Here is a 26,608-nt window from a genome sequence, read left to right as displayed (position 1 = left end):
GCAGTAGTAGCTGTATCAAAGTAGAAAAAGAGGCTGAGGAAGAGACTTCTGTGAAGGAAACATTCTTAATTTCCATGTAAAAATGCCTGTGACAGTTTCCTATCACATAACTGAAGAACAAAGAAAAACAAAGACTCTTTCGGCATACAGTGAAGTAAAGGAAAAGAGTAATAAGTATGTAGTTAGTCTGCTAAACATTAAAAGATGAGAGGAATAAATCTGGAGCCACACACTTTACTCTAAAACCTAGACTATCTGCTTTATTTAAACAAGATCAAAAAAAAGAAAACACAAAAAAAAAACAAAACAAGATCAAATTAGCTTCTTCAATTTTTTTTTTTTTCCAGGAAGAATCAAGATAGAATTAAATGAACACAGTGATCCAAAAAACTATGTAACCAACAAATCTCACTTGACTGATCAGAGATATAAAACTATCCACAGAAACAATTTAGAAGAAACAGCTGAAATGCTACATGTTGTTAAATGTTTAAAGCTACCACAAAGTGTCATTGCACTGCTTTAGTGGAGTTCTGGAGCAATGAATGAAAGACCACGGTCCATATTTGTGATCAGTGGAAGGAAGACTGGGCTAGTGCTAAGAAGATCCAGGTACGGCCATGACTCCTATGCTAACAAACCACACCCATGCTTGCCAGATGTCAAATGGAAATATTTACTAGGTGATGATCAAGTTTGCTACCTAGCTTCAAGTCCCACAATCGTCCATGAAGTTTCTACTCACCACTATGACAAGCAGTAGATTCAGTGTCCAAAGGTGCTCATAAATTCAGAGGAAACAACATTGCAAAAGAGAGTTTGAGAGAGAAATTACTATCCTTGTACTTGTAACAGATAACATATATATTTTTAAGTCTAAGAACCCAGCAAAAAGTCCTACAAAGAGTACAAATTCAATAACCTTTTGCCAAATTGATGAGCAAAGAAACAAAAAAAATAAATTCACGATCAAATATAAGTATCAAACGGTTTTACATGTAAAAGTAACTTTATGAAGTTATTAAAGTTACTAGAATTAACTTTGTTATAGCATTTTAAAATATTTAATTCTGTTTTATGGTTCATACTGTTAATAAAATTTATTGAAATTCTATGCCATTCCCTTCTTATCCACAGTGTTTGCTCAGGTATTACCTTCTCATTGAGGCCATCCACCCACGCCCAACCACTATTAACTTCTTTGCTCTTTTTTTCCCTAGAGCTAATAATGCAATGTATGAATTAGCAAAAGTTGTAAATCAGCTGCAGTCCTGAGTACTCTTGAAAAAAGAGTGGATGGGAATTAAAAATGGAATAAACTTTATAATGGGGTAAACATTTCCACTGTTAAACGTGTTACCCTAATTTTTCTCCTTTTCCTTAAAACAAAGTTTTTACATCAAACCCTTTAGAGTTCTTAATTTAAGACTGACTTAAAAAACAGGTGACCTCTGAAATTTATTTCAGCCATAATCATGAGGCAAAAAATGCAGTATGGTTTTTGAAAACAAAAAATAACCAAACTATCATTAAAGTGGCCTTTTAGTTGAGGTATTTTACAAACCAGCGTTATCAGAAGCAGATGGGTATTGTCAGAGGAGGTGGGCTCAGGTCTGCTTGGATTTAATAACCGTTTTTAATGTCTCAACTTCCATATTATCTCAAATGTACCTGATACTCATGATGTACTTAGACCCGAGAACATTTTTGCAAATATTCTCTGAGGTCATAAATGTACATATCTTATGTTAAAAAACATAGTTGTTCTCTTTCATAGTACTCTTCCCCTAACTTATAATGAAACATTTCAAACATACAGTAAGTAACCTTTGAAGAATAGTACAGTGACCACCAGGACACCTACAGCTGTATTTACCAATTATTAGTATTTTCACATATTTGCTTTATCTAGAAGCGTTCTTAAGTATAAAGACACTTGGCCCTTGGATATCTGAGAAAACGCTTCCTAATTAAAAGGGAACCTAAGACTATTAACTAATATATTTTAAATATAAAAATGACCATCACTAAAATATCTTTTTGTAATAATCTATGGGTCGATATCCATTTTTTTAAATCAGTGCAAGATTCAAATACAGAATTAAAAAAGTATGACTACTTCCTTACCTTAAAAGCATATTTGCGGTTAATGTGATCCTCTGAGGTAAGCATGGCTATCTGAAAACTAGGTAATAGTATGCTTCCCAGGATACCCTCTTCTTTCTCATCTAAGAGATAATTGAACATCTGATTAGAATTTTAAATGTTCTCACGAAGCAGAATAACTTTTCTCAAAATGTATTTTGACCAAATCAAAAGGTTCTTACATGTAAATGAACTGTATTCAGTGTGCTGTTTAGATAGTTCTTTACAAGGCTTTAAAGGAAATATTAATAGCAAAAACATATATGCTTCTTCACCTTCATTAAGCTTCCCTATCCTAAGCAAATCAGAAATGGGTCTCACACGTCAGAAAAATGTCAATTAGACACGAAAACAGCATACATTGGTTTAGCATATATACCACATTCTACAAAACCCTTGACATGTGATTCACTGAAAACATATTAGTACATAAGTAACGACACAGAAGCTTTACAAAATTAATTCACCCACATTTCTGGTAGGATTTAAATGCCCAACCATTTCAGGCCAAGACAAATGCACAGCTCACTTGCTCACACTCTTCAGGGTGGCTCAAATGTCTCATGATAGAGCTTTCCTTTACTGCCCTAATTTTAGCTGCTATTCATCTGAACTCATCCCAGAGCCCTCTCTTCTCTTTCTGCGACTTCACCACCACCCCCTCCCCATACCTCTGACACACTGTGTTCTATTATTTATTTATCAACTCTTTCCTCACTAGAATGTCAACTCCAGGAAGATACTTAGAAAGACAGGAGGAGACACTAAAAATTTTTCAATAAATGAGTACATATGTAAATACATATTTTTAACTATGCTGTAAAAATTATGATGTTTAAAACATATAACCGTGGTTACCTTTTACCAGTCATTCTGATACACAACACTTATGGAAATAAATTACAGGCCTACAAGGCAAGCACATAAAATATACCCAGGAAAATGACAAAGTATTAATCTTGGCACAGTATACACTCACATTATTAGCTTGCTGCTCGGGGGCAGACATGTTTATAAAACTCAAAATACATATATAGTCCATTGTTAGAAACCCATAAGGCAAGTTAATAAAGCTGAGCATTAGGCTGATGAACTCAGTAATGGGAAAAACCAGAAACGAGAAATAATTCTTTTTATTATGCTTGTCATATTTTTTATTATCCCAAACTTAACAAGGAATTTTATTTATTTTCCCCTCATTTCTAAAATATAGGTGTAACTTCCACAAGAAAGTTGCATTAAATTGAGGTTACTTCTGTAGCTTTTTTCATAACACAATTCTGCTCTTACTATACTGTGCTCATTCATGTGCAGTTCACTAATACAAGAAAGAATGAACACAAGTGCAGATTTAGTCTAAAAGGTTAAAAAAAAAAGAGGTAGAGAGCAGTCATCAATCACAGAGAATATGATGATTTAAATGAATGAGTCACATTCCAATTTTAAATCCAATTTTGTTTATATAAAAGCATATAATCAGAAAAAGCTCATGAAGACATCTGTATTAAAAAATCATCTTTATCAAATAATAAATTCTCTTTTGTTGCATTACTGGAAACTGTGACTCTTCCTAAAGTTATTTCAGAATATGCACAGGCATTATATAGCACAGGGCGATTTTACTGGGTCATCATGAATTGTTTCCCAGATGGACACCAAGCCGTTATGAGGGCTTGTCAAGTCATCCATGCAGGGCATCTTGGCTTCATCAGCTACAAACCTGAAGAAAACAGCACTTAACGCAAAGAACTGCTGTGAGGGTTACATGAGCTAACAGCTATGAAGAACTCAATAATGCACTCAGACTGTTTTTTTTTTTTAAATTTTTTTTTTTTTTTTTACATTTATTTATTTTTGAGACAGAGAGAGAGCATGAACAGGGGAGGGTCAGAGAAAGAGGGAGACACAGAATCTGAAACAGGCTCCAGGCTCTGAGCTGTCAGCACAGAGCCTGACGCGGGGCTCGAACACACGGGCCGCGAGATCATGACCTGAGCCGAAGTCGGACGCCCAACCGATTGAGCCACCCAGGCGCCCCTGCACTCAGACTGTTTTAAGTCTTCAATAAATACTGCCCTCATCATATTACTGCATATAGAAAAATCTTCATCTTCTGTCAAACGACTGTCCTAAGAGTTCTTTACTAGATTCTCCAAATGTTCTTAATCATGGCACTCTTTGGTTTGGTTCTGTGAAGCCTGACCTACTGTCTTTTACCCAGAGGGCTTCACATACTGACAAGCAAAGAGTAGGTACTGAGTGATATTTGTAGAATGAATGAACTCTTTGGGGGGCGGGGGTTCAGCTAGGCCTTCTTTAGACTGGATAGGAGCCCAACTCCCTCTGTCCCATTCTAGTCCCTCCCCTTTTCTGCCACAGGTAATGGTCCCAAGAACACTCCCTAATAAGCCTCTTGCACATTAATCTCCATTACAGAGCTTACCGCTTGGGGAACACAACCTGTGACTGGAACCCCTTAAGAATCTCAACACTGACTGGATTCAAGTAACATTTTAGACTCCTTACTTGTACTTCAGCTTTAAAGACATTTGGATTAAAGACAAAAAAATACATATAATTACAGCTGGGTATGTAACTTATAGACTGGAATATTATCACTAATTATCATTACCTAGAATACTTCAATACTTTAACTGGTCTCTTGGCTTCTTGTTTAAGTGCTAGGGTGATTTTTCTAAAATGTACTCTAAATGTATCCTATTATTATTCTCACTTTTAAGACAGAGTTAAAATTCATGAGGATGGCAAACAGATTCCTTTTGTGCCTTGAACCACTTGTTAGCCTTTGCTCCTATGTCCTTAGGCATAACCTTCTTTTCAGTAACACAAGCCCCATGTGTCATTTTACAAATATGTCGTGCTCACTCATGCTTTGAACATGTGAAGTTCTTTGCCTAGATCATCCTTATTTCCCAATCCTTTCCTGGTACTCCTGGTCAACACTCATTCTACATAACTGGACACTATGACATTCTTTCTTAGACTCCTTTAGCTAATCTGTGACTTCCATGGAGATGCGTTTATATTGTTCATTTCTGTATCCTACTACCTAATAATACATCTGGTGCATCAAAAGTGCTCACTGCTAGCTACCACCTTAGTCTAAGCCATCATCACTTCTACCTAGTAATTCCTAACTAGTCTCTGCTTCCTTCCTTCCTCATAATCCATTCTCCAATAGCAGCTTGAGTAGGCTTTCCACAATGTAAGTCACAGCATGTTGCTCTTATACTTAAAAACATCCAATTGTTTCCTAATGGAATTTACAGTAGAACTGAAATTCTAGTAGGGTCTGACATTGGTGCAATCTCCTCCATTCCTCCCACCTCCCTCCCTACTGCTCCCCTTCTGTGGGCTCCTTTGATGTTCCACTTTCCTACCTTCCAGCCTTTGCACTCTTGCTCCCCCTGCCTGCAATACACTGCTCACTCTGGCTCTTATTTACATTTTGCTATCTAAAACGTCTGCTGAGAGAACTGATCCAAAGAAATCTTTCATTCATGCCTGTCTTTAATACAATGACCTTATTTTCCCAAAAGCACTTGTCATGGTATTGTTTATTTGAATTTACTGTCTCCTTGACTTCTCTAGAATGTAAGCTTCATGAGTGCTTTCATTTTTTTTTTTTTAATGTTTATTTTTGAGAGAGAGAGAGAGAGAGAGAGAGCGAGCAGGGGAGGGGCAGGGAGAGAGGGAGACACGGAATCCAAAGCAGGCTCCAGGCTCTGAGCTGTCAGCACAGAGCCCAATACAGGGCTCAAACCCACAGACTGTGAGATCATGACCTGAGCCGAAGTTGGACGCTTAAACGACTGAGCCACCCAGGCACCCTTCTTTTACTGTTTGACAGCATCTGCTCAATAAATATTTGTTGAATGAATTAAGTCCTATGATACGTACTGTCAACAGACTGACTATAAAATAGAACAATCTAAGTGCTCTGTCATAATATGCCTGATACTCTGCAAAGATCAGTGGGAACCTGAACTTCCATCTGGTATTGGCTCCTAACCTATTGTAAAAAATAGCAAATCACTGGGGCGCCTGGGTGGCTCAACTGGTTAAGTGGCTGACCTGGGTTCAGGTCATGATCTCATGGTTTGTGGGTTCGAGTCCCATGTCGGGCTCTGTGCTGACAGCTCGGATTCTGTGTCTCCTTCTCTCTCTGCCCCTCCCCAACTTGTGCTCTGTGTCTCTATGTCTTTCAAAAAACAAATAAATGTAAAAAAAAAAAAAAAATTAAAAAAAAATACCCAATCACTTATTTTCTGTCTTACTCTCCATATCTGTGAAATGCAGACTGATGGTCAAAAAATTATGACAGTGCACTGTGTATGTCAGTATACCAGACACTTGGAAGGATATAGAAGAAATGAATGGGGATGCTGTATTCAGCACATAAGAGATCTGTGAAAGGAAAAATTCTGTGGTTAAGAGAAGTAATCTTGGCTATGACACATGCCAGTTGTGAGACCTCAGGCAAACAGTATGACCTCTCTGCCCTTTGGGTTCCTCTTGTGTAAAAGGGCATAATATTTCCCACCTTGGAAGGGAAGACATAGACCATCTATGCTACATGCTCAGCATATAGTAAGTGCTCAAAAAAAAAGCAAGGTATTAAGACCATCTCACTAAAATCTGGTCATTTTTATTTATTTATTTTTTTTTTTAATTTTTTTTTCAACGTTTTTTATTTATTTTTGGGACAGAGAGAGACAGAGCATGAACGGGGGAGGGGCAGAGAGAGAGGGAGACACAGAATCGGAAACAGGCTCCAGGCTCCGAGCCATCAGTCCAGAGCCTGACGCGGGGCTCGAACTCACGGACCGCAAGATTGTGACCTGGCTGAAGTCGGACGCTCAACTGACTGCGCCACCCAGGCGCCCCAGGTCATTTTTATTTCAAATCTGACATTTCTTACTGATAAAACAGAGGAAGTGTATAATATCATAATACTCATTTCCAAGCGTCTGAAGAGCAGAAGTGAGTTAAATGATATTTCTTTCCTTTTTATATTTTCTTCTCTTTTACATTGTTTCTGTCTGGGGAACCATACTAAAATTAACAAGTATAGTGAATGTAAAATGCATATAGTTAATAATAATACATAATCTCAGATTCAACACAGCTTCTGAAGTCAACATTTACATTTTAAAAATTCGGTTAAAAGAGGAAAACTTTTAAAAGAGGTGGTAGGCAGCACCTTTCCATGAGCAACAATAGCAAATCACCAGGAACACAGTGTTCTTTTTGTGGTAAATTAACATTAAGGAATTTTGTATGAGAAGTGGTAATAAACATTTTCTTGGTCTCATTTAAAGCTCTAAAAAGACTATAAATAAACTGAAAAGAGGAGGGAAGTACAACCTATAAGCTTAGAAATTATGCCTAAGTTATATATAAATCTTGACTTTTTGAACGAGTGGGAAAGCCTTTAAGGAAAATTGTAGAGTAAGGTTGGCATAAGACTAAAGATAATACCGCAATTGCTGCCTGACCAACATCTCTGTGACAAAATGAAATTTTATAGGTTTGTTTAATTCTGACTCAGCAGTACTTTTCAACCACAGTTTGCAGTGGGGGAAAAACAGATGAATATAATTCTAGTAATTTCTAATTCTGAAAGTTAATATATATTATATTGCTTTGATAGATGGCCACAGAATTTCATCACCCTTTTGTTTGTGCAATCACAAAGCAAATTTTAAAACTGCTAATCAGTTCTAAAATCCTGTTTTATCTTGTGATATACTCATCTAGAAAAGTTATAAACTGTTCAACACGCTTTGACAATCTAATTCTTTAACGAATGTTTCCAACCAGACTTTAAAGTAGGAAAGAAAGAACTACTGTCCAGGTTCATGGTTTTATATTATAATTGAAGCAGATTTCCATGGAGAGCGCAGCCTATATAAACTTTTTCATGGCTGGGTACCAACTGTATCGTATCTAACAGATCCACGTAGCACATGAGGAGAGACTTATTTGGACTTTGAGCTGAAACTGTATTTGTCAATAATTTACTAACAAGAAAACATATTTAAAAAAGGAGTTTATGGCATCCATATAGGAAAAATGGAGACAATAACTCAATACCTAAGATAATACCTTTATTTACTCTCCACCAACATTAACAGCCTGGTATGTATACTTTCCACAAGTTTCTCCATGTTTCAGGGAGTCTGTCATTGTTTGAAAAAAAGGGGGTGGGGAGGGTGGGAATCATAATAAGTACATTATTTTGTACTTAAAAAAATTGCCAATATATCAGAGTAGTCTTTGATAGTCTCTGCTGCAGAGACCTGAACATTCAACAATTCAATAGCTAGAGCTAACAAAGCTGACACATAAAAAAATAAAAAAAAATCTTATCAGACTAATGACTTTTGTCTATTAAGCAATGAATTCAAGGATAACATTACAGAGTGAAGAGTCATACACTATTTACATAAAACAAATCAGATTAACACAATCACACTATAGAAATTGGACCAAACTCGGACTAATCTGCTCGAAGCACAATATTGTCTTCAGTCATCCCTCAAGTACTCAGTATTATATATCGATGGAGAAAAGGTTTTCTTGATATTGTTTGTTGGTAATAAAACAGCCAAAAGAATTGTAATGTTTTTTCTTTAAAAAAAAGTATCTACTACTTAACATATCCTATCATGAAATACTACACTAAGACAGTTTATAGTAAACTTACCTCTGTAATAAAAGAGGCAAAGGTCAGAAAGCACGAACCAGCGTTTCTTCCATAGCTTCATGCCGGTACTGTCCTATATTAAATCAGCATATTAAAGGGTTTTTTTTCATTTCAGAAAATTCAAATTCATTTCGGATACCTTTATTTAAAATAAGCTTTTATTTCTTAAAAAAAAATTTTAATATTTATTTGAGAGACACACATAGAATGTGAGCAGAGGAGGGACACAGAGAGAGGGAGACACAGAATCTGCCCTGCAGCAGGTTCTAGGCTCTGAGCTGTCAGCACAAAGTTTGATGTGGGGCTCGAACTCATGAACAGTGAGATCACGACCTGAGCCGAAATTGGACATTTAGCCAACTGAGCCACCCAGGCGCCCCTAAAATAAGCTTTTAAAACAAGATGTAGAAACCTAATATACAAAGCAAAAATATGGAGGTAGTTTTCTAGGGACTTGTATCACCTTAAGACATTCCCAAGTATACAGGTCTCTGAAGAGTAATACCATCATGTAAGAAATACTGTTGAAGCAATCTGATTTAGCTTCATATTTGTAAGCAATCTGAAATTACTTTTTTGAACACACATGTCTGCTAATATGAGGATAGCATAACCATGCAGCATTGTGTGCATTCTGGTAGAACAGATTTAATAAATGTTAATCTCCAACAAGAAGAAAAATATGTGATTTGAAATTATCCCAAAGGTAATGTGATTTAAAATGACTGTGAATAAAGGAAACTTAGCATACAAATAGATTTCATAAACACTTTTTTCTTCTTACATATACAGTTTGGGTTTTGCTCACCCTGCAAAAAAGAGTGCTTCTTTGGCAGCTTTTTCTTAGTAATTCAGTTAATAAAAATACCAAGCTCAAACAAAATTACAGTTTTAATAAAAACTGCAAGAGTAAGTGAAACATGCACACACACACACACACGCAAAAAAGAGGTCAGTTTGGATGTGCATTAACATTATTTTTAGTTGTAACAATCAAAAATGACTTTAGAACTAAAGAAATTATATAGATAAAAATCTTAAAGTAAGGGATTTGTCCTTAAAATTGACAGCTACATCAAAGAACCAAAAAAAAAAATTAACAGTATATGCTATTCTTAATGTCCTAATAATATTCTTTAATACAAATAATTTAAAAGTTTACACTTTTATTTTAAGCAGGCTCCATGCTCAGCAAGGAGCCAACGTGAGGCTTGATCCCACAACTCTGGGATCATGATCTGAGCCAAAATCAAGAGCCGGACACTCACCCATCAGAGCCAACCAGGTGCCCCAAAAAGTTTACACTTTTAAGTAACTCTGCAAACACTCTGTGTAAGTCACACAGCTATTACAAAATAAACACTCATGGTAGAGAAACTGGTTGTTAACACTTCTGCAATACAAATTAACCAAGGGATCAAGAAATAAGAACAAATATCATTTTAAAGAAATTCTGTATCGTCTATTAGGCTCAATATTACACTGAGCTATTTGAACATAACTTGGACTTATTAGAAGACTAGTTAAAGAAATATTTTAGTATAGATAAGTTTAAATGTCCGATGGTGAAAATATAGATGATGTTTTTTTAATGTTTATTTTGAGAGAGAGAACACGTGCGCACGTGAGTGGGTAGCAGAAGGGCAGGTGAAGGGAGAGACAGAGAGAATCCCAAGCAGGCTCCTCACTGTCAGCACAGAGACCAACGTGGGGCTTGAACTCACGAATCCGAGAGATCATGACTTAAGCTGAAATCAAGAGTCGGATGCTCAACTGACTGAGCCATCCAGGTGCCCCAAGATGGTTTTTTTTAGTAGATGATTTTTAAATAAAAATAAAAGTTGGTATTCAAGTTACATACTCAATCAACTCAGCGACACACTGGCAAAACTAATTTGCTTGAATGATTGGGAATTCTTTGGATTTTAAGATGGCCCTCTCTCCGTAAGTTGCCACCTCAGCTTTCATATGGAAAGATGTCTAATGAATGTATCCTCCGTATACATGTATAATCAGAGACAGAACAAAGATAGATAAAGGTCTTGAAGGCTGAATATATCATCTCAGTTATCTGGTGGTCACTTAACTTGGAAACCCAGGTGCAAACCAGAAAGTAAAAAAGAAAACAGTCTATTAGCATGAAAAGAGATGTCAGGAAGTCCAATGTACATGCATCCTTACTAATTCCCAAAGTAATGGCAAGGTTCCAAAAAAGCTTAGTTATCAGGTTTTCCAAACGATAAAACAATATACACCCCAACTCATCAGGATGTCTGACAGTGAGCCATACTTAAGCAAACAGATCAGAAAAGAAGAAAAAGAAAAAAAGGAAAAGAAAAAAAGAAAAAACAACACATTTAAGAGAGTAGTCTTGAGAGCCTAAAAGTAAAAATCTGAGAAAACTATAAAAATCTCAATTACGATTTCTCTATAAAGCAGAGAAGTATATAATTGTACACTTCTCTAATGATTTTTAAATGAACAGAAAAATGAACAGTATCTCTGTATGTTTTTTTCCCCATTTAAAAAATATTTCTGCCTGGATAATTTTAGCATAGTATTCCTAACGATTTCATACAGCATGTATTTAATTTCAAAACTAGAAATACCTACAACAAAGACACACAATCTGTGTTCTAAGTAACATCCATTACTTTTTCTTTCTTTACTATTCTAACATTCTTCAGTGGTAATAAAAAGAATCTGGATGACTAATTCTACAGTTCCTTCTCTATTTTATATAATTGTCCTAGGTACATTCAGCTGAAAAGGTCCATTTTTCTTTCACATCAAATAGAACACAAACAAAAAATACCTGTTTATAAAGCCAGCCTCGCCTGACCACAGGTGCATTAGGATTCCTTTTAATTGAATTTGATCTTTTTCCAAAATTGTGAACTTTTTTTGAAGACCGTGAAGTCTAAATAGAAAAAAGAAAAACAGAAAATGTGTTATTAATAGTTGGTATTTATATTTCTTCTTCATAATTTTATCTCTCCAGATTTCTCTGAAACATGCAGGACTTAAATCTTTTCAGATGAATTATAGCAATTCTGCTTTTTGAGGATTTACTTATTTCAAGTGTAAGAATTTTACACAAAGAATTTTTCCCCAGGATATTACAAAGAATCACAAGTTTTACAATCTGTCCTTTAAAACTGGGATATACAATTTTTAAAAAGACACAATGTGTGGCACTATTTTGTCCTACCTGCTATATAAATTGAATAAACCTTGGGTAAAAATGAACAAATCTAAGAATAAATGAAATGTAGAACTTTTTGCTTTATATCTGATTTAATAATGTTATTTCAATTACAGAAAGTGAACAGTGTCAAGGGTCAAGAGAAATACTCAGATATAAAACATACCACATCAAGTCAACACAAGCCTGGAAAGAACTGCTTAATGTCATGTACTGTCTTCTCCTTTATGGGCAATTCTGAACTTGAATGATGCCAGATAGATAGTGTTTACTATATATTTAAAAGTATACATAAGGAGATACAATCTTTTGAGATACTGCTACGTTTATTTAGTATGAAGATTTAGCAGGAATGGTAGTGGTAACCAACAAACAAAAACAAAGAAGCTGAATTTGAGTTCTCTATAAAGGTAAGTAATATCAAATTATCTCTTATTGTTTAACTTATCTAGAATCCAGCACATTTCACGAGAATTTTGTTTTTTGAAGCTTATATTAGTACATAACAGAATGTTAAGACCCAATATCAACCACATTTTCCCAAAGTATGTTTTGTTGATAAGTTTCACTTTATTTTTGAATACATAATGCTTAAATATAGTATAAAACTCAAATGGTACAAAAAGATACACACTGGGACTGGTCATCTACTTCCTACCTCTGGGCTCTAGCACTCAACCCTATGAGGCAACCATAGGGTTGTGTGCACTTATTCATCTAAGATAACTGTTTTCATAGGTATGGAATATCTTTTTTTCCTCAAATGATTACATATATAATACCTACTATTCTGTTCTACTGTTTCTTGGAGCTTACTACATAAAGAAAATGCCTGTTTACCCACATTGTTGTCGAGGTACTGCGCTAGAAAACTTCTTAACCTGTGCAAATTAGATATGTGAAAAATGGTATCCTTTGTTGTTTTAATTAGCATTTTTCATATTATGAATGAGTTTGAACATTGTTTTCATATATTTAACAGTAAAATTCCATTTTCTGGGTGGGGATTTTACATAATATGCCCATTTAAAAAGTAGGCTGTAAGCCTTTTCCTTATTGATTCAAAAAACTTCTTTTGATTATAAAGGAATTATTCGTGAATTATTACATGAATTGCAGATATTATGCATGCATAATAATTATTTATGGTTCAATCTCCTTATTTTCTATTTTGATTTTTGGGTTTTATGTCATATTTAGAAAGCCAATCTGCATTCTGCGTTTGTTTTTTTAAAAATCTTCCATTGTTCTTTGTAGTGCTTTTATAGTTTTGTTTTTAACATTTCAACACCTGATCCATCTGGAAAATTTTCAGTGTAAAGTGTGAGGCAGAGATCCGACTCTCTTTCCAGATAATGACTTGCTGGCCCTCAACCTACATATCATTTCTCTAGATTTTGATTAAAATATATTAATGAAGTATTATAATACTCAGTTACCTTACTAGCATTTTATGTTACATAAGAATTAGAAAATATTTACATTATTTAGAAATTTATATTAACTTGTAATACTCTACAAAATTTCATTTTAAAAACATTAAAACAAAAATGTCACAACAGGCATTTAAAATAGATAACTGCCTATTACCCATTTCTTTATAGTAACATAATTTACTATAACTGTTCTATTATAAAATATATTATTTTTTAATAAAGATTATTCTTTTATTATCACTTGATTCTCTTGCTATCCATTAATTTAGGAACTGAGAAGCAACTTTAAGGCAACTATTTATTCAGATTTAGTAGCATGTGTTTTAAGAGACTGATAAAATTTTCATATTAAAATTCTAAATTTAAAATATTAGCACTGTAGTTTAAAGTATAAGAAACAATAACTACAGGGGCCCCCAGGTGGCTTGCTCAGAGGAGCATAAGAAAGACTCTTGATCTCACGGTCATGAGTTCGAGCCCCACGTGGGATGCAGTGATTACTTAAATAACTTAAACAAATAAATAGAAGCAGTAACTACAAATTTTTATAGACACAAAGTCTGGGACCCTACATTAAACAATTAACATCTTTCTTTGTGATTATAAAGAAACACCACCCTCCTCTATTTCCATATGACTATGGCACTTTTTGTATAATGGATTCTAAATATGTCAGAATCATCAAGCACAGTGGCCTAGGGTTTCCCTTTGGCAGTGATTCTACATTTCTTTTTAAAAAGTTTGTCTGCTCAATCTAGGGATTTATAACAGTCAGAAAATGGTATTTCTATGCCATTATATTAACCCTCATCTTTAAAACTTCAGTTGATTCAATAAATTGCCATTTTCTCACGTAAACATCCATATATTTGTAAAATTATTCAAAATCTGAACTCTATAATAGTTTTAAAAAGTCATTAAATTATTAAAATATAATCTTATTATTTTATATTCCACATCATTCCTTAAGTAAATTATCTCAAATGTAATTTGGTTCATGTAATAAGAAAAATGAAATAATTATTCTTTAATTCTAAGCCCATTAAGAGTATAGTAATAGATGCAACCAATTATACCAGATATCAGTAATTAACAGTAAGCAAAAGAACTTACTCTGCCTACAGGGCTCATCGGATGCACTCCATAATCTGAAGTCATATTATAGTTAGAAGCTTCATTTATCATGCTTATAGGTCGTTCCTTCTTTTCTTCAGATGTCATGGTTGCAACAGTCCTGAAAATATGTCAGAATGCTAAAACTTGCTGTACATGTTGACTGCTTTACAATAAACCTTCCCTAGAAATTATAATGCTGATGTCCCACTTTTCCAAAGAGCTGGATACTAGTTAGAGCTTAATAAGCTCTAGAGTCAGAGCTTAATATTTATAACTATTTTAAATATAATTAGCATATCTCCTAAGCACATGATAGGTTAAAACCATGTTTATTTTAATAAGCATTATTATAGATATGCTACTTGGTCATCTAACTGGAAAATTAAAACCTCAGTAAAGATGAGCTATTCTATTATCGAAAATAAAAATAATGATATCAAGAGCTACTTTTTTTGTGAACAGATTTATAGTATATAAAATATTTTCACACATATATCATTTGATGCTTATAATAATCCTAAGAAATGGTAATTACCACTATCTCTGATTTAAGGACGAGAAAACTGAGCTCACATTAGTTTAATAATCTGACAAAGTTTATAGTTTCTCTGACGTTAAATTCTGGACTCTTGAGCTTACTGTCTGTGTTTGTACCAACAGCTTCTGAGATTACATTCTTCATCAAAGAAAGTTTTATGTTCCTATGCCATCCATAGTAAATAGATGGGTTTCTGTTATACCTGACTGCAAATATCCAGATAAGAAACTGTTAAATTATAATGTATTAACATATGGACAACAGCAGAGTGCCTGGGTGGCTCAGTTGGTTAAGTGTCCTAGTCTTAACTCTTGATTTCGGCTCGGGTCATGACAGCATGGAGCTTGGGATTCTCTCTCTCTCCTCTCACTGCCGCTCCTCTTGCTCACACTCTCTCTCAAAATAAATAAACTTAAAAATATGTTTTTGGATAACAGCAATCTTAATGCTAACACCATTTAAAACGAAGGCATTCCATGAAACTCTTTACTTACTGTTCATTCACTACAAAAATACAATTGTCCTGTGATGGCTGTCCTGTGACTGGATGTTTACAGGTTACTTTCCTTTCATTATGGCTAAAAGAAAAGAGAAAAAGAGAAAATGCATGTACTTCTATTATCACAAATGTTTTTCTAATATTCTGGTAGGAAAATAGTGATTTCTTTATTATAACATTAGTGAATAAAAGAGATGAAATTCAAACTCCCAGGTGATGAAATCTCCAAATACACCCTTTCTACTACCTACCATGTACACATGTATGTGTGAATGCTACTACAGTTTTACCATATAGGTAAATGAACCTCCCACCTCCCAAGCCTGACCTCAATTCTTTCTTCTCACTATTTTATAAAAAAGTAAGTTGATTTGGCTCCACGATCACTGCATTTCACATCTGATAGGTGGGACACAAAGAATGAGTATCTACCTACTTCTATTATTTTGTATCTTTATTTAGGCACATCATAGAGAAGTAATGCCAAATTCATATACTATTCTTTTTAGGCTGAGTGATAAGATTAGGTCTCCTGCTGTCTTCTTAGAAATGAGAGGGAAAAGAATTCCCAAACGATTTATCTAAATAAAAAATACTGGAGGCCAAAAAAAAAGTATAATATATACTGATAAATAATACACATTATTATTTATAAATTAATTTTCCCCCTTTGGGTCACATACTATAAGGCAAGATCTATAAGGAAGATCTATCATTTACTTTCCTTACAGAGAAAAATTTCAAGATGCTGTAACTGAATATTGCTTTGTTAATCTTAAAAGATTATTAAATGTGCTCTATAACCACAAGCCACAAACTTCCTGGCAAACTTTAGATATTTAAATTCCTTTTCCATATCCTAACTTTTATTAATATTATTTTTATTGGTAACATAGTACTTGAAACTTTATCCATTAAATAAAACTAAAACCACAAAAAAGAAAAGGTACAGATACATATTGACTATTGTGGGAGTAGAATGACTGATGGAATATAATGTGTTTCTATTATTCCTTTATTTTATTTTTTAACGTTTATTTTATTTTTGAGACAGAGAGACACAGAGCATGAATGGGGGAGGGTCAGAGAGAGGGAGACACAGAAGCTCAAACAGGCTCCAGGCTCTGAGCTGTCAGCACAGAGCCCGGCGCGGGGCTTGAACTCATGGACCGCGAGATCATGACCTGAGCCGAAGTCGGCCGCTCAACTGACTGAGCCACCCAGGCGCCCCACTCTATTATTCCTTTAGATAACCAGTCTAACAAGCACACAGGACTACTAAATTATCAGCTTTTTGAGGTGGTTTTGTTTTTATGCAATAGAGAGATTAAGATTTGGTGGGTTTAAATATCCATTTGGAGTGATATTTTCACTACATAAAAAGTAATGTGAGTGGGGCGCCTGGGTGGCTCAGTTGGTTAAGCGTCTGACTTCAGCTCAGGCCATGATCTTGCAATTCAGGAGTTTGAGCCCCACATCGGGCTCAGTGCCAACAAGCTCAGAGCCTGGAGCCTACTTCAGATTCTGTGTCTCCCTCTCTCTGCTCCTCCCCTGCTTGTGCTCTTTCTCAAAAATAAATAAACAGTAAAAAAAATTTTGAAGTATGTGAGTGAGTTTAATGGTGGAAACCTAAGGTCTCATGTGGGATAGCAGTTTATGTAATAAGCAGTAAACTGGTAACAGAATAACTAAGAAAGTACAGCCTCTGCAGGTAAGTGGAAAATTCTGAAGTACCCAGATGTGATGAACACCATGAATGTGTCGAGGTATATAAATTGTGATGTTTAACAGAATAAAAGTGTGGAGAAAAAGGGAGTGGGTAAAGTAATCAAGGATAGGGATTAGGACACCTTAGTGATAAAAAAAAAAAAAAAAAAAAAATGGAAGATAGCATCTTTTGTTTTCTTAAAGCCTCTCCTAGGAAGCATTAAAAAGGCAGAGGTAGATAGAACAGAAATATACAAATTCTTTGCATAAAAATCCAATATTGCAAAAAGAAAGCAAACAAACCCTTATATATTGCATTATTTCCCTAGGCTATGTCATCTTGCCTAGGAGGAATACAGTAGACTCCAATCCCCAAATTCTGGAAGATCTAAATTGTAACAACATGGCTCTGCAATAGTTATCTGGCTAAGAGACTACTCTGATATCCTGACCACTACATGGATTTGGGTATCCATTAGAAAAAAACATAAAGGAATGGAGATACCTAAATAGTGAATGGTTTAAAAAGAGCACACTCTTTTGCCTAAAAGTGGATGCTATTTTGAATGAAATGGTGATTTTATTATCTAAGTACTTTTCAGAGCACAATGTCTTAAACAGTAAACCTAATAAAAATCTTACTATTCTAGCTTAAAAGACCAGTGACTAAAATCAATATGAAATACAAATATATTTATGTTCTTCATTTCTTCAAAGTATCCAATGTGTGTGAGGTTTTTTTAAATTTACTGCTGATATTATATTGACATAAAATTCTTATAAAATCTACAAGGACACTCTAACACAAAAGTATTTTACAGGCATATTTTAGAGGTATTGCAGGTTTCATTTCAGATTACTGAAATAAGGTGAGTATCACAATAAACTAAGAAATGAATTTTCTGGTTTCCTAGCGCATATAAAAGTTATGTTTACACTATTAAGTGTACAATAACATTATGTCTAAAAAAAAAAAACCCAATGTACATACCTTAATTTAAAATGCTTTATTGCTAAAAAATGCTGTTTATCATCTAAGCTTTTAGTGAGTCTCAGTCACTGATCACAGATCACCAGAACAAATGAATAATGAAAAAGTTTGAAATAATTGTGAGAAATCACCAAAATGTGATAGAGACGTGAAGTGGGCAACCGCTGTTGGAAAAACAGTGCCAAAAGATTAACACAAGCAGGGTTACCACAAACCTTCAATTTGTAGACAACACTATCTGTGAAGTGCAATAGAGAAATGCAATAAAACAATATGACCATAATATTTTTTAATGAAAGAAATAACCTTTCTCACTACATAAGCATAACTGTAACATAAAGATGTCCTCTCAACTACTGGGACCTCATCCAGTAGTTGAAAAAAACCTTCTGCACAGCAAAGGAAACAATGCGCAAAACTAAAAGGCAACCAATGAGATGGGAAAAGATATTTGCAAATGACACATCAGATAAAGCGTTAGTATCCAAATTCTATAGAGAAGTTCTCAAAAAACAATCCAGTGAAGAAATGGGCAAAACACATGAATAGACACTTCTCCAAAGAAGATATCCAGATGGTTAACAGACACATGAAAAAATGCTCAACATCACTCATCATCAGGGAAATACAAATTAAAACCACAATGAGATACCACCTTACACCAGTCAGAATGGCTAAAATTAACAACTCAGGCAACAGATGGTGGCAAGGATGTAGAGAAAGAGGATTTCTTTTGCACTGCTGGTGGGAATGCAAACTAGTACAGCCACTCTGGAAAACAATATGGAGGTTCCTCAAAAAATTAAAAATAGAACTACCCTATGACCCAGCAATTGCACTACTAGGTATTTATCCAAGGGATACAGGTGTGCTGTTTTGAAGGGGTACATGCACCCCAATGCTTATAGCAGCACTATCAACAATAGCCAAAGTATGGAAAGAGCTCAAAGGTCCATCGATGGATGAATGGATAAAGAAGATGTGGTGTGTGTGTGTGTGTGTGTGTGTATATATATACATATATATGTATGTATGTATATACATATATGTGTATATGTATGTATATATATGTATATACACACACATATATGCATATATATACATATATATGCATATATATATATATATATATATATATATATATATATTACTCAGCAATCAAAAAGAATGAAATGTTGCCATTTTCAACTATGTGGATGGAACCAGAGTGTATTATGCTAAGTGAAATCAATCAGAGAAACACAAATATCATATGATTTCATTCATGTGAGGATGCTAAGATACAAAACAGATTGATATAAGAGAACGGAAGCAAAAATAATATAAAAACAGGGAGGGGGACAAAACATAAGAGACTCTTAAATACAGAGAACAAACTGAGGATTGCTGGAGGGCTTGTGGGTGGGGGGATGGGCTAAATCACCAGAATCTACTCCTGAAATCATTATTGTACTATATGCTAACTAACTTGGATGTATAATAAATAAACAAATAAATAAAAAGTCCTCTCAAATGTTTATTCATTTGTTCTGTCTTATACAGTATTCCTAAAATCTGGTTCCTGAAAACTAATTTAAACAACATAATTATCAAATAGAAAAGTCACAGTAACATTTTCTAATTATTCCTTTAAAAAAAATTAAAATTGGGGTGCCTGGCTGGCTCAGTCGGTTAAGCATCCGACTTCGGCTCAGGTCATGATCTCATGGTTAGTGAGTTCAAGCCCCACGTCGGGCTCTGTGTTGACAGCATGGATCCTAAAGTCTGCTTCAAGTTCTGTGTCTCCCTAGCTCTCTGTCCCTCCCCCACTCACACTCTGTCTCTGTCTCTCTCTCAAAAACAAATAAACGTTTAAAAAAATTTTTTTTTTTTTAAATTTTTTTTTTTTCAATGTTTTTTATTTATTTTTGGGACAGAGAGAGACAGAGCATGAACGGGGGAGGGGCAGAGAGAGAGGGAGACACAGAATCGGAAACAGGCTCCAGGCTCCGAGCCATCAGCCCAGAGCCCGACGCGGGGCTCGAACTCACGGACCGTGAGATTGTGACCTGGCTGAAGTCGGAGGCTTAACCGACTGCGCCACCCAGGCGCCCCTAAACGTTTAAAAAAATTTTTAAAGCAAAATATCAATTCCAGTCTTAACTGTTTAAATGTGGTAATTTCCTATCACCTGATAGGATTGCCAATCCTTACTGCCCCTGAGCAAATATATTTTTATATATATTTTTATATATATCTAAAAATTTATTTTAAATTTCAAAATCATTCCTTATGTTGGCATTTACACTTCATTTTTATACTAATGTTTCATTTTAAGGTATTGTAATGGTAAGGGTAAACATAATTTGGAAATTATACACAGAAACTAAAAATATGAATTAAATGAATACTGAGTGCCAATAAGTGAAAGAATTGTAAATGAAATCCAAATGAGTCTTTAAAAATCTCCACAAAGCCATCTCTGTTAATGTTAGAGTTCATTATATGCTATCCATATATACCAACTGGGCACTGTGGGAGATGGCTGGCCTACTGTTTAAGTATCAAGTCAGGGCCACTGTCTCTGGCACGAAGGAGGACTGTCTGCTCAGGACCAGGAAGGAGAGTAGGGATGACAATAATTCTCACCCTTTCCTCAATTCTACTAAATTTTGTCCCTTGCACTGTTTACAAAGCATATGTTTTCATCCTACATCTGCTATCCTTTTGTAGTCCACCAGTTTTTTTCTTTTATGGAAGGGCCTCAAAATTCAGATCAGGAGTACTATCAGTTCTGTTGTAACTGATATGTGGAATACATCCCATGTAAATGTGGAAAAGTGTGTTCTCCAATGTGATTCATATGTTAGGGAACACTTTGAATATCAGTCACATAAATTCCACATTTTTTATACATGCTCTTGTCTGTGATCCTGTCCTGTTTGTGTGTACAGGAGTACATCAATCATACGATTGCACAACCTCAAACATCTGTCAGCTACGTTAGTTCACTGCCTGTTTTATGCAACACACCCATTCATATGTAGTGATACAACTTTCCATCTAATTTCAGATTCCCGTACTTCCAAAACTTCCCAAAACTCACAACTTAAAACCGTCCCAATGTCCACTTCCACTATACAAACTGTGGGTCTTTTTTCAAGGCAAAGTGTATCTGCAGTATTTTTGTGTTTCCTAACCATTTACCAGTAAAATTGAGCAACTTTTTTTTTTTAATTTTTTTTTTTAACATTTTATTTATTTTTGAGACAGGGAGAGACAGAGCATGAACAGGGGAGGGTCACAGAGAGGGAGACACAGAATCTGAAACAGGCTCCAGGCTCTGAGCTGTCAGCACAGAGCCCGACGCGGGGCTCAAACTCACAGACCGTGAGATCGTGACCTGAGCTGAAGTCGGATGCTCAACCGACTGAGCCACCCAGGCGCCCCAACTAATGAAATTTTTGAGGGGTCTTCCAATGAAGTTCTTTTCCACAAAAGCCCCTGATTTTCATTGACTGATTTTGCACAGTGAGGTGATTTTTTAGGAACATACTAATTGTGTTATAGCAAAATTGATTGTACCACTTAGTTCCAAACTAACATACGTCTATGCTGCAAAAAGTGCATTTTGAAGCTTTAATAGAAAAGATGCCATTTTAAAAATCCTTGCCAGAGATTTTTATGCTCGTCATGAACGAAAAGGAAGTACTGGAAAGGTATAATGTTACATACATTTGTGTTTCTAGTGGAATCCTTATAAAGCAGGGATAAAATTCAGGTCTTGATATAAGACATTCTTAAGATCACAGAACAAACTATTTCCCATCGTGTCTTTGAATTCTCTGTGGCATAGCAGAAGTCCTAACTTTAACAAATGTGATGCCCAGTATTTACCTACTCATACTTCCTGGCTTCTCTGATGTTTTATTTTTTTTTAAAGATTTTATTTTATTTTTTAAAAGATTATTTATTTATTTTGGGAGTGGGGAGCAGGCAGGGAGAGGGAGAGGGAGAGGGAGAGGGAGAGGGAGAGGGAGAGGGAGAGGGAGAGGGAGAGGGAGAGAAAGAATCCCAAGCAGGCTCTGCGCTGTCAGCACAGAGCCTAAAGCAGGGCTCAATTTCATGGACCATGAGATCATGACCTAAGTTGAAATCAAGAGTTGGATGCTTACATGCCTGAGTAAACCCCTTAAAGATTTTATTTTTTAGTAATCTCTACACTCAACATAGGGGCCCTAACCTGCAACCCCCCGAGATCAAGAGTCTGCATGCTCCATCCACACTGACTGAGCCAGGCAGCAGCCCTTGTCTGTGCTGGTTTAATGTCTAAGTCTAGACTAGTGGACCTCAACTGGGAGTGATTTTATTTCCCAGGGGACATTTGGAAATGTCTGGTAATATTTTTGAATGTCACAAGTGGGACTGGTATCTTGTGGGTAGAGTCCAGGATGCTGCTAAATGTCTTACAATGCACAGGCAAGATTTCCACAGGAAAAAAGTATGGAGCCCAAAATGCCAATGGTGTGAGGTTATGTAAGCCTATGCTAGACCATCATAGCCTTCTAACAATTAACTCTGCTGAATACGCCACATTTACTATTTCTTTGTGTTTCTGTATTTCTCTAGAGACAACAGAGGCAGCAGGAAATAACAGCAATTGAGAGCACAGGTTCTGGTATCAGGCCACCTAGGCTTAAATCCCAGCTCCCTGACTCATTAGCTAGGTATCTAAATTACTTTAACTTTCCATGCCTCAGTTTCCTTAACTTAGTACCAGTAACTGTATCAAGGTTGGTTATTTTTTTCAGAGTTGCTCTAGGCACCGGGGATAGCAGTGAACAAAACATAAAAATCTTTGCCCTCATGAAACTTACTTTATAGTGGAGACGTTTATGAGGATTAAAAGAGTGAGCGGTATAAACATGGCCTGGGACAGAGTAAGTCCTCCATAAGTGTTGGCTTATATTTATTGTGAACAACAGGACTTTCAGCATGTCATTGTCATTAAATTACTGGTCAGTCAACTGTTTATGTTAAAAGTTTAAAATAGTACCCACCTAGTAGCCCCCTCTCACCCATGGTTTTCCGCTTTCTGTGTTTCAGTTACCCATGGGTCAACTTCAGTGATGACCCTTTTGACCTATCCCCAGAAGGCCACTGGTAGCCTCATGCTGTGTCATAATAGGCATTTTATCATCTCACATCATCAAAAGAACAAGGGTGAGTACAGAACAAAATATTTTGAGATCATATTCATATGACTTTTACTACAGTAGACTATAGTTGTTCTATTTTATTATTATAGTTGTTAATCTCTTACTGTGCCTAATGTATAAATTAAGCTTTACCATAGGTATGCATGTATAGGAAAAAACATAGTATATATAGGATTTGGTACTATTTGTGCAATCAGGCATCCACTGCTGGGGGTAGGGGGTGTCTTAGAATGTATCCTCTGCAGATAAGGGGCTACTGTACTCAGTATTTACTGTAAAAGAATAAAGTTGTAATCTCTCTTGGTTTTCATGCTTCTGGTAAAGATACCTGCCCTTAATATGTCAAAAAGACAGAGGAGAAAAGTAATTCTAATACAAAAGTTCCAAAGAAAGATTAGCTGTGTTTTTATGCTAGCAAAGGCAGGATGTGAGAAGATTCTTAAATAGTGACAAGCAACACTTAAAAAAGAAAAAAAAAAATGGACTCAGCTATTCTGGAGAGTTCAGGACCAAAGAAAATAGGGCATATTCACTAGCTTAATCTGAGGATCATGTGTCAGATTAGGAGTCCAGATAAAAAGGTTGAATCAATTCCATTTTCAGGAAAATATCAAGAAATTGACAAACAGCAACACAAATTACTTGTTTTCTGGCATTATGCCTTCTTCACTATTTATTACCAGACATGTAATCATTTACTAAACTAGAAGACCAAATGCAAGACCTGCTTATTTAGAGCCTCTATGGAAATACTTCGTTCAATAATAATTTAGTTTTAAAAGATCTTAAGATGAATAAATGAGTGTGTGTAAAACGTTGTGTCTCTATCAGATTATATAAATAACAAATTAAAAAAGACATGTCTGCTGGAGATGGAATATACTTACTACTCTACCTTATTTCTTTTCAAACCTTGTATTTATGAACCAAATAATGCATCATGTAGGTAACTGTACTAGAAAATCTGGGTGAAGCTGTACCATTTTAAGCAGTACTGAGCTTTCTAGCAGCCTACATGAACAGGGAAAGTTGATAAACTACATTACTCCTTATAGCCTCGTTGTGAAAACAGAGCAATTCACTGGGTTTGAGTCAACTCTCAGTGACAGGTGCTTTTATATGAAGAATAATTTAAACTACATGGCAGCACACTGAAGATAGGGGAAGCTGGTATTGTGTCCCTTTCCAGGGTCATTGGAACAAGGCATTTTGTGTTCAGTCCACATTGCTAGTCTTCCCTCAGCAGAACACTTTTAAGGGAAGATGCCAATGACATTGCTAAAGAAATACCTCCCTCCATGCACTAAGTACATGCATAAAATGCACAAAATTGCACATTTCATATACAAACCCCAATAGGGGTTTAGAAAGACAGAGGGGAAAAAAAGATTTAAAAATCAGTTGCTACTGGGTTGTAAAAGTTCTTTATATATTTTGGGTATTAACTCCTTATCAAATATATGATTTGCAAATATTTCCTCTCACCTGGTAGACTGCCATTTTTTAAAATTTTTATTTATTTATTTTTTGAGATATAGAGTGCTTAAGGGGAAGTGGGGGCGGAGATTAAGAAAGAGAGGGTGGGGGGAGGGAGGGAGGGAGGGGGGGGGGAGAGAGAGATAGAGAGAGAGAGAATATGAATCCTAAGCAGGCTCTGCATCATCAGCTCAGAGCCTGATGCGGGACTCAAACCCACAAACTGTGAGATTGTGACCTGAGCTGAAACCAAAAGTCAGATGCTTGACTGTCTGAGCCACCCAGGCACCCCTGTTATATTGCTCTTTCATTTTGTTGTGCAAATGCTTTTTAGTTTGATTTAGTCCCACTATTTTTGCTTTTGTTGCCAGAATTTTTTTTTAATGTTTTCGCCAACTAACAGCAATGTTCTGGATATTTATTAGTATTGCAATTTTCTCCTATGGGAATACTTATTTGTGTGTGTGTGTGTGTGTGTGTGTGTGTGTGAGTTTCAACGCTTTTGTATCATGCATAATTTCAATGACTGCTCAATACATAAAATCTATTGTTTTTTTAAGAAATAAATATCAAAACTGCTATTAACATTGTCAATAACAACCAATATAATTCTTCTGAGTAATAATACATTAGACAAAGTAAGCTTTAGTAGTGTTTTATATGTGTAACTGTGGCAATACAGTGAAAATTTATCTACTGTGCACAAAAAATATGTGGTTTTAGAAAACTATTCCACAGAAGAGATTTTGGTTGTCTCTTACTAAACTCAGATGCAAACCCGTTTATATGATTTGCTCTGAATCATGTGTTTCCCTTATGGGGAAGAAAGAAGGATTTAATTTAGTATAAGAAAAACAGGGTATCACAGAGGTTTGGCAACGAAGCCAGTACCATGACTTGGATTTTTACAAGGGCTCAACGCATAAAAGGTGCCACATATTCACAATGTTGTTAGAAGGGAGCAAGGTGGAAGAGGTGTGGGAACTACGGAGGCTGTTTATTTCCCAAATTTGTCTGAAAGCTGTAGAGCAAACAGCTCATATGTGTATTTATGACTCTTTTGTTTTTAGTATCCTTCTATTTAACACAAAATGGAGTATTGTACATTCTCAATTTGTCCTTGGTTTCAGTATACTATTAGACAATAACACTCTCCAGATTATTCTAAAATTGAAGAGCTTTTATTGCTAGAAATCATACAGCCTTATCACTTTGAGACTCAAAGAGTCTCAAATTAGGTTCTGAAAACATGTTTGTAGTTGTGACTTAGTTATTAAATTGGTTCTAAGGTAGTTCAGAGAAATTTTAAAAATACTGTTACATGTTAAGTTTGTTAATGTTTTATACAGATAACTATTTTATTTTTATTTTAATAAAAAGGAGAAAATGTTATGTCGAAATCTGACTACCACAATGACTATGTCTGCAATTTATTTTTAAAATGAAAATATGTTGGCATGGAAAACTGTGCCCACAGTTAAAGGCAATGTTTTAAGAACAAGAGAAACACACTATAAGTGCCCTGCCTTTTCTTGAGACTCAATTCTTGAACCTTATGTGAAAAGAT

At 35.3% G+C, this 26,608-nt stretch overlaps 1 protein-coding gene across 8 annotated transcripts in view; it reads right to left on the bottom strand.

Annotated features, from left to right (window-relative positions):
- The window catches only part of PLEKHA5 (pleckstrin homology domain containing A5), a 240,809-nt gene that overhangs the window by 83,247 nt on the left and 130,954 nt on the right, over nt 1–26,608 (bottom strand). For 6 of the 8 annotated variants that reach the window (XR_006204714.1, XM_042945933.1, XM_042945928.1 and 3 more), the window contains 5 exons: nt 15,665–15,748; nt 14,630–14,750; nt 11,691–11,795; nt 8,876–8,948; nt 2,128–2,228 (listed from right to left, as the gene is read on the bottom strand). Coding sequence is in view for 6 of the 8 variants with exons in the window: in XM_042945933.1 (XP_042801867.1) it covers nt 2,128–2,228; nt 8,876–8,948; nt 11,691–11,795; nt 14,630–14,750; nt 15,665–15,748 (484 nt within the window). In the remaining 2 variants the exon portion in view is untranslated. Of the gene's footprint in view, nt 1–2,127; nt 2,229–8,875; nt 8,949–11,690; nt 11,796–14,629; nt 14,751–15,664; nt 15,749–23,406; nt 23,459–26,608 lie in introns of those variants that run through there. The other 2 variants (XM_042945931.1, XR_006204715.1) reach the window with 2 other exon arrangements.

This window comes from Panthera leo, chromosome B4, assembly GCF_018350215.1.
Source record: "Panthera leo isolate Ple1 chromosome B4, P.leo_Ple1_pat1.1, whole genome shotgun sequence".
NCBI classification, from domain to species: domain Eukaryota; kingdom Metazoa; phylum Chordata; class Mammalia; order Carnivora; family Felidae; genus Panthera; species Panthera leo.
The sequence above is the reverse complement of the archived record's forward strand: the minus strand, read 5'-3'. Positions and strand labels throughout refer to the sequence as shown.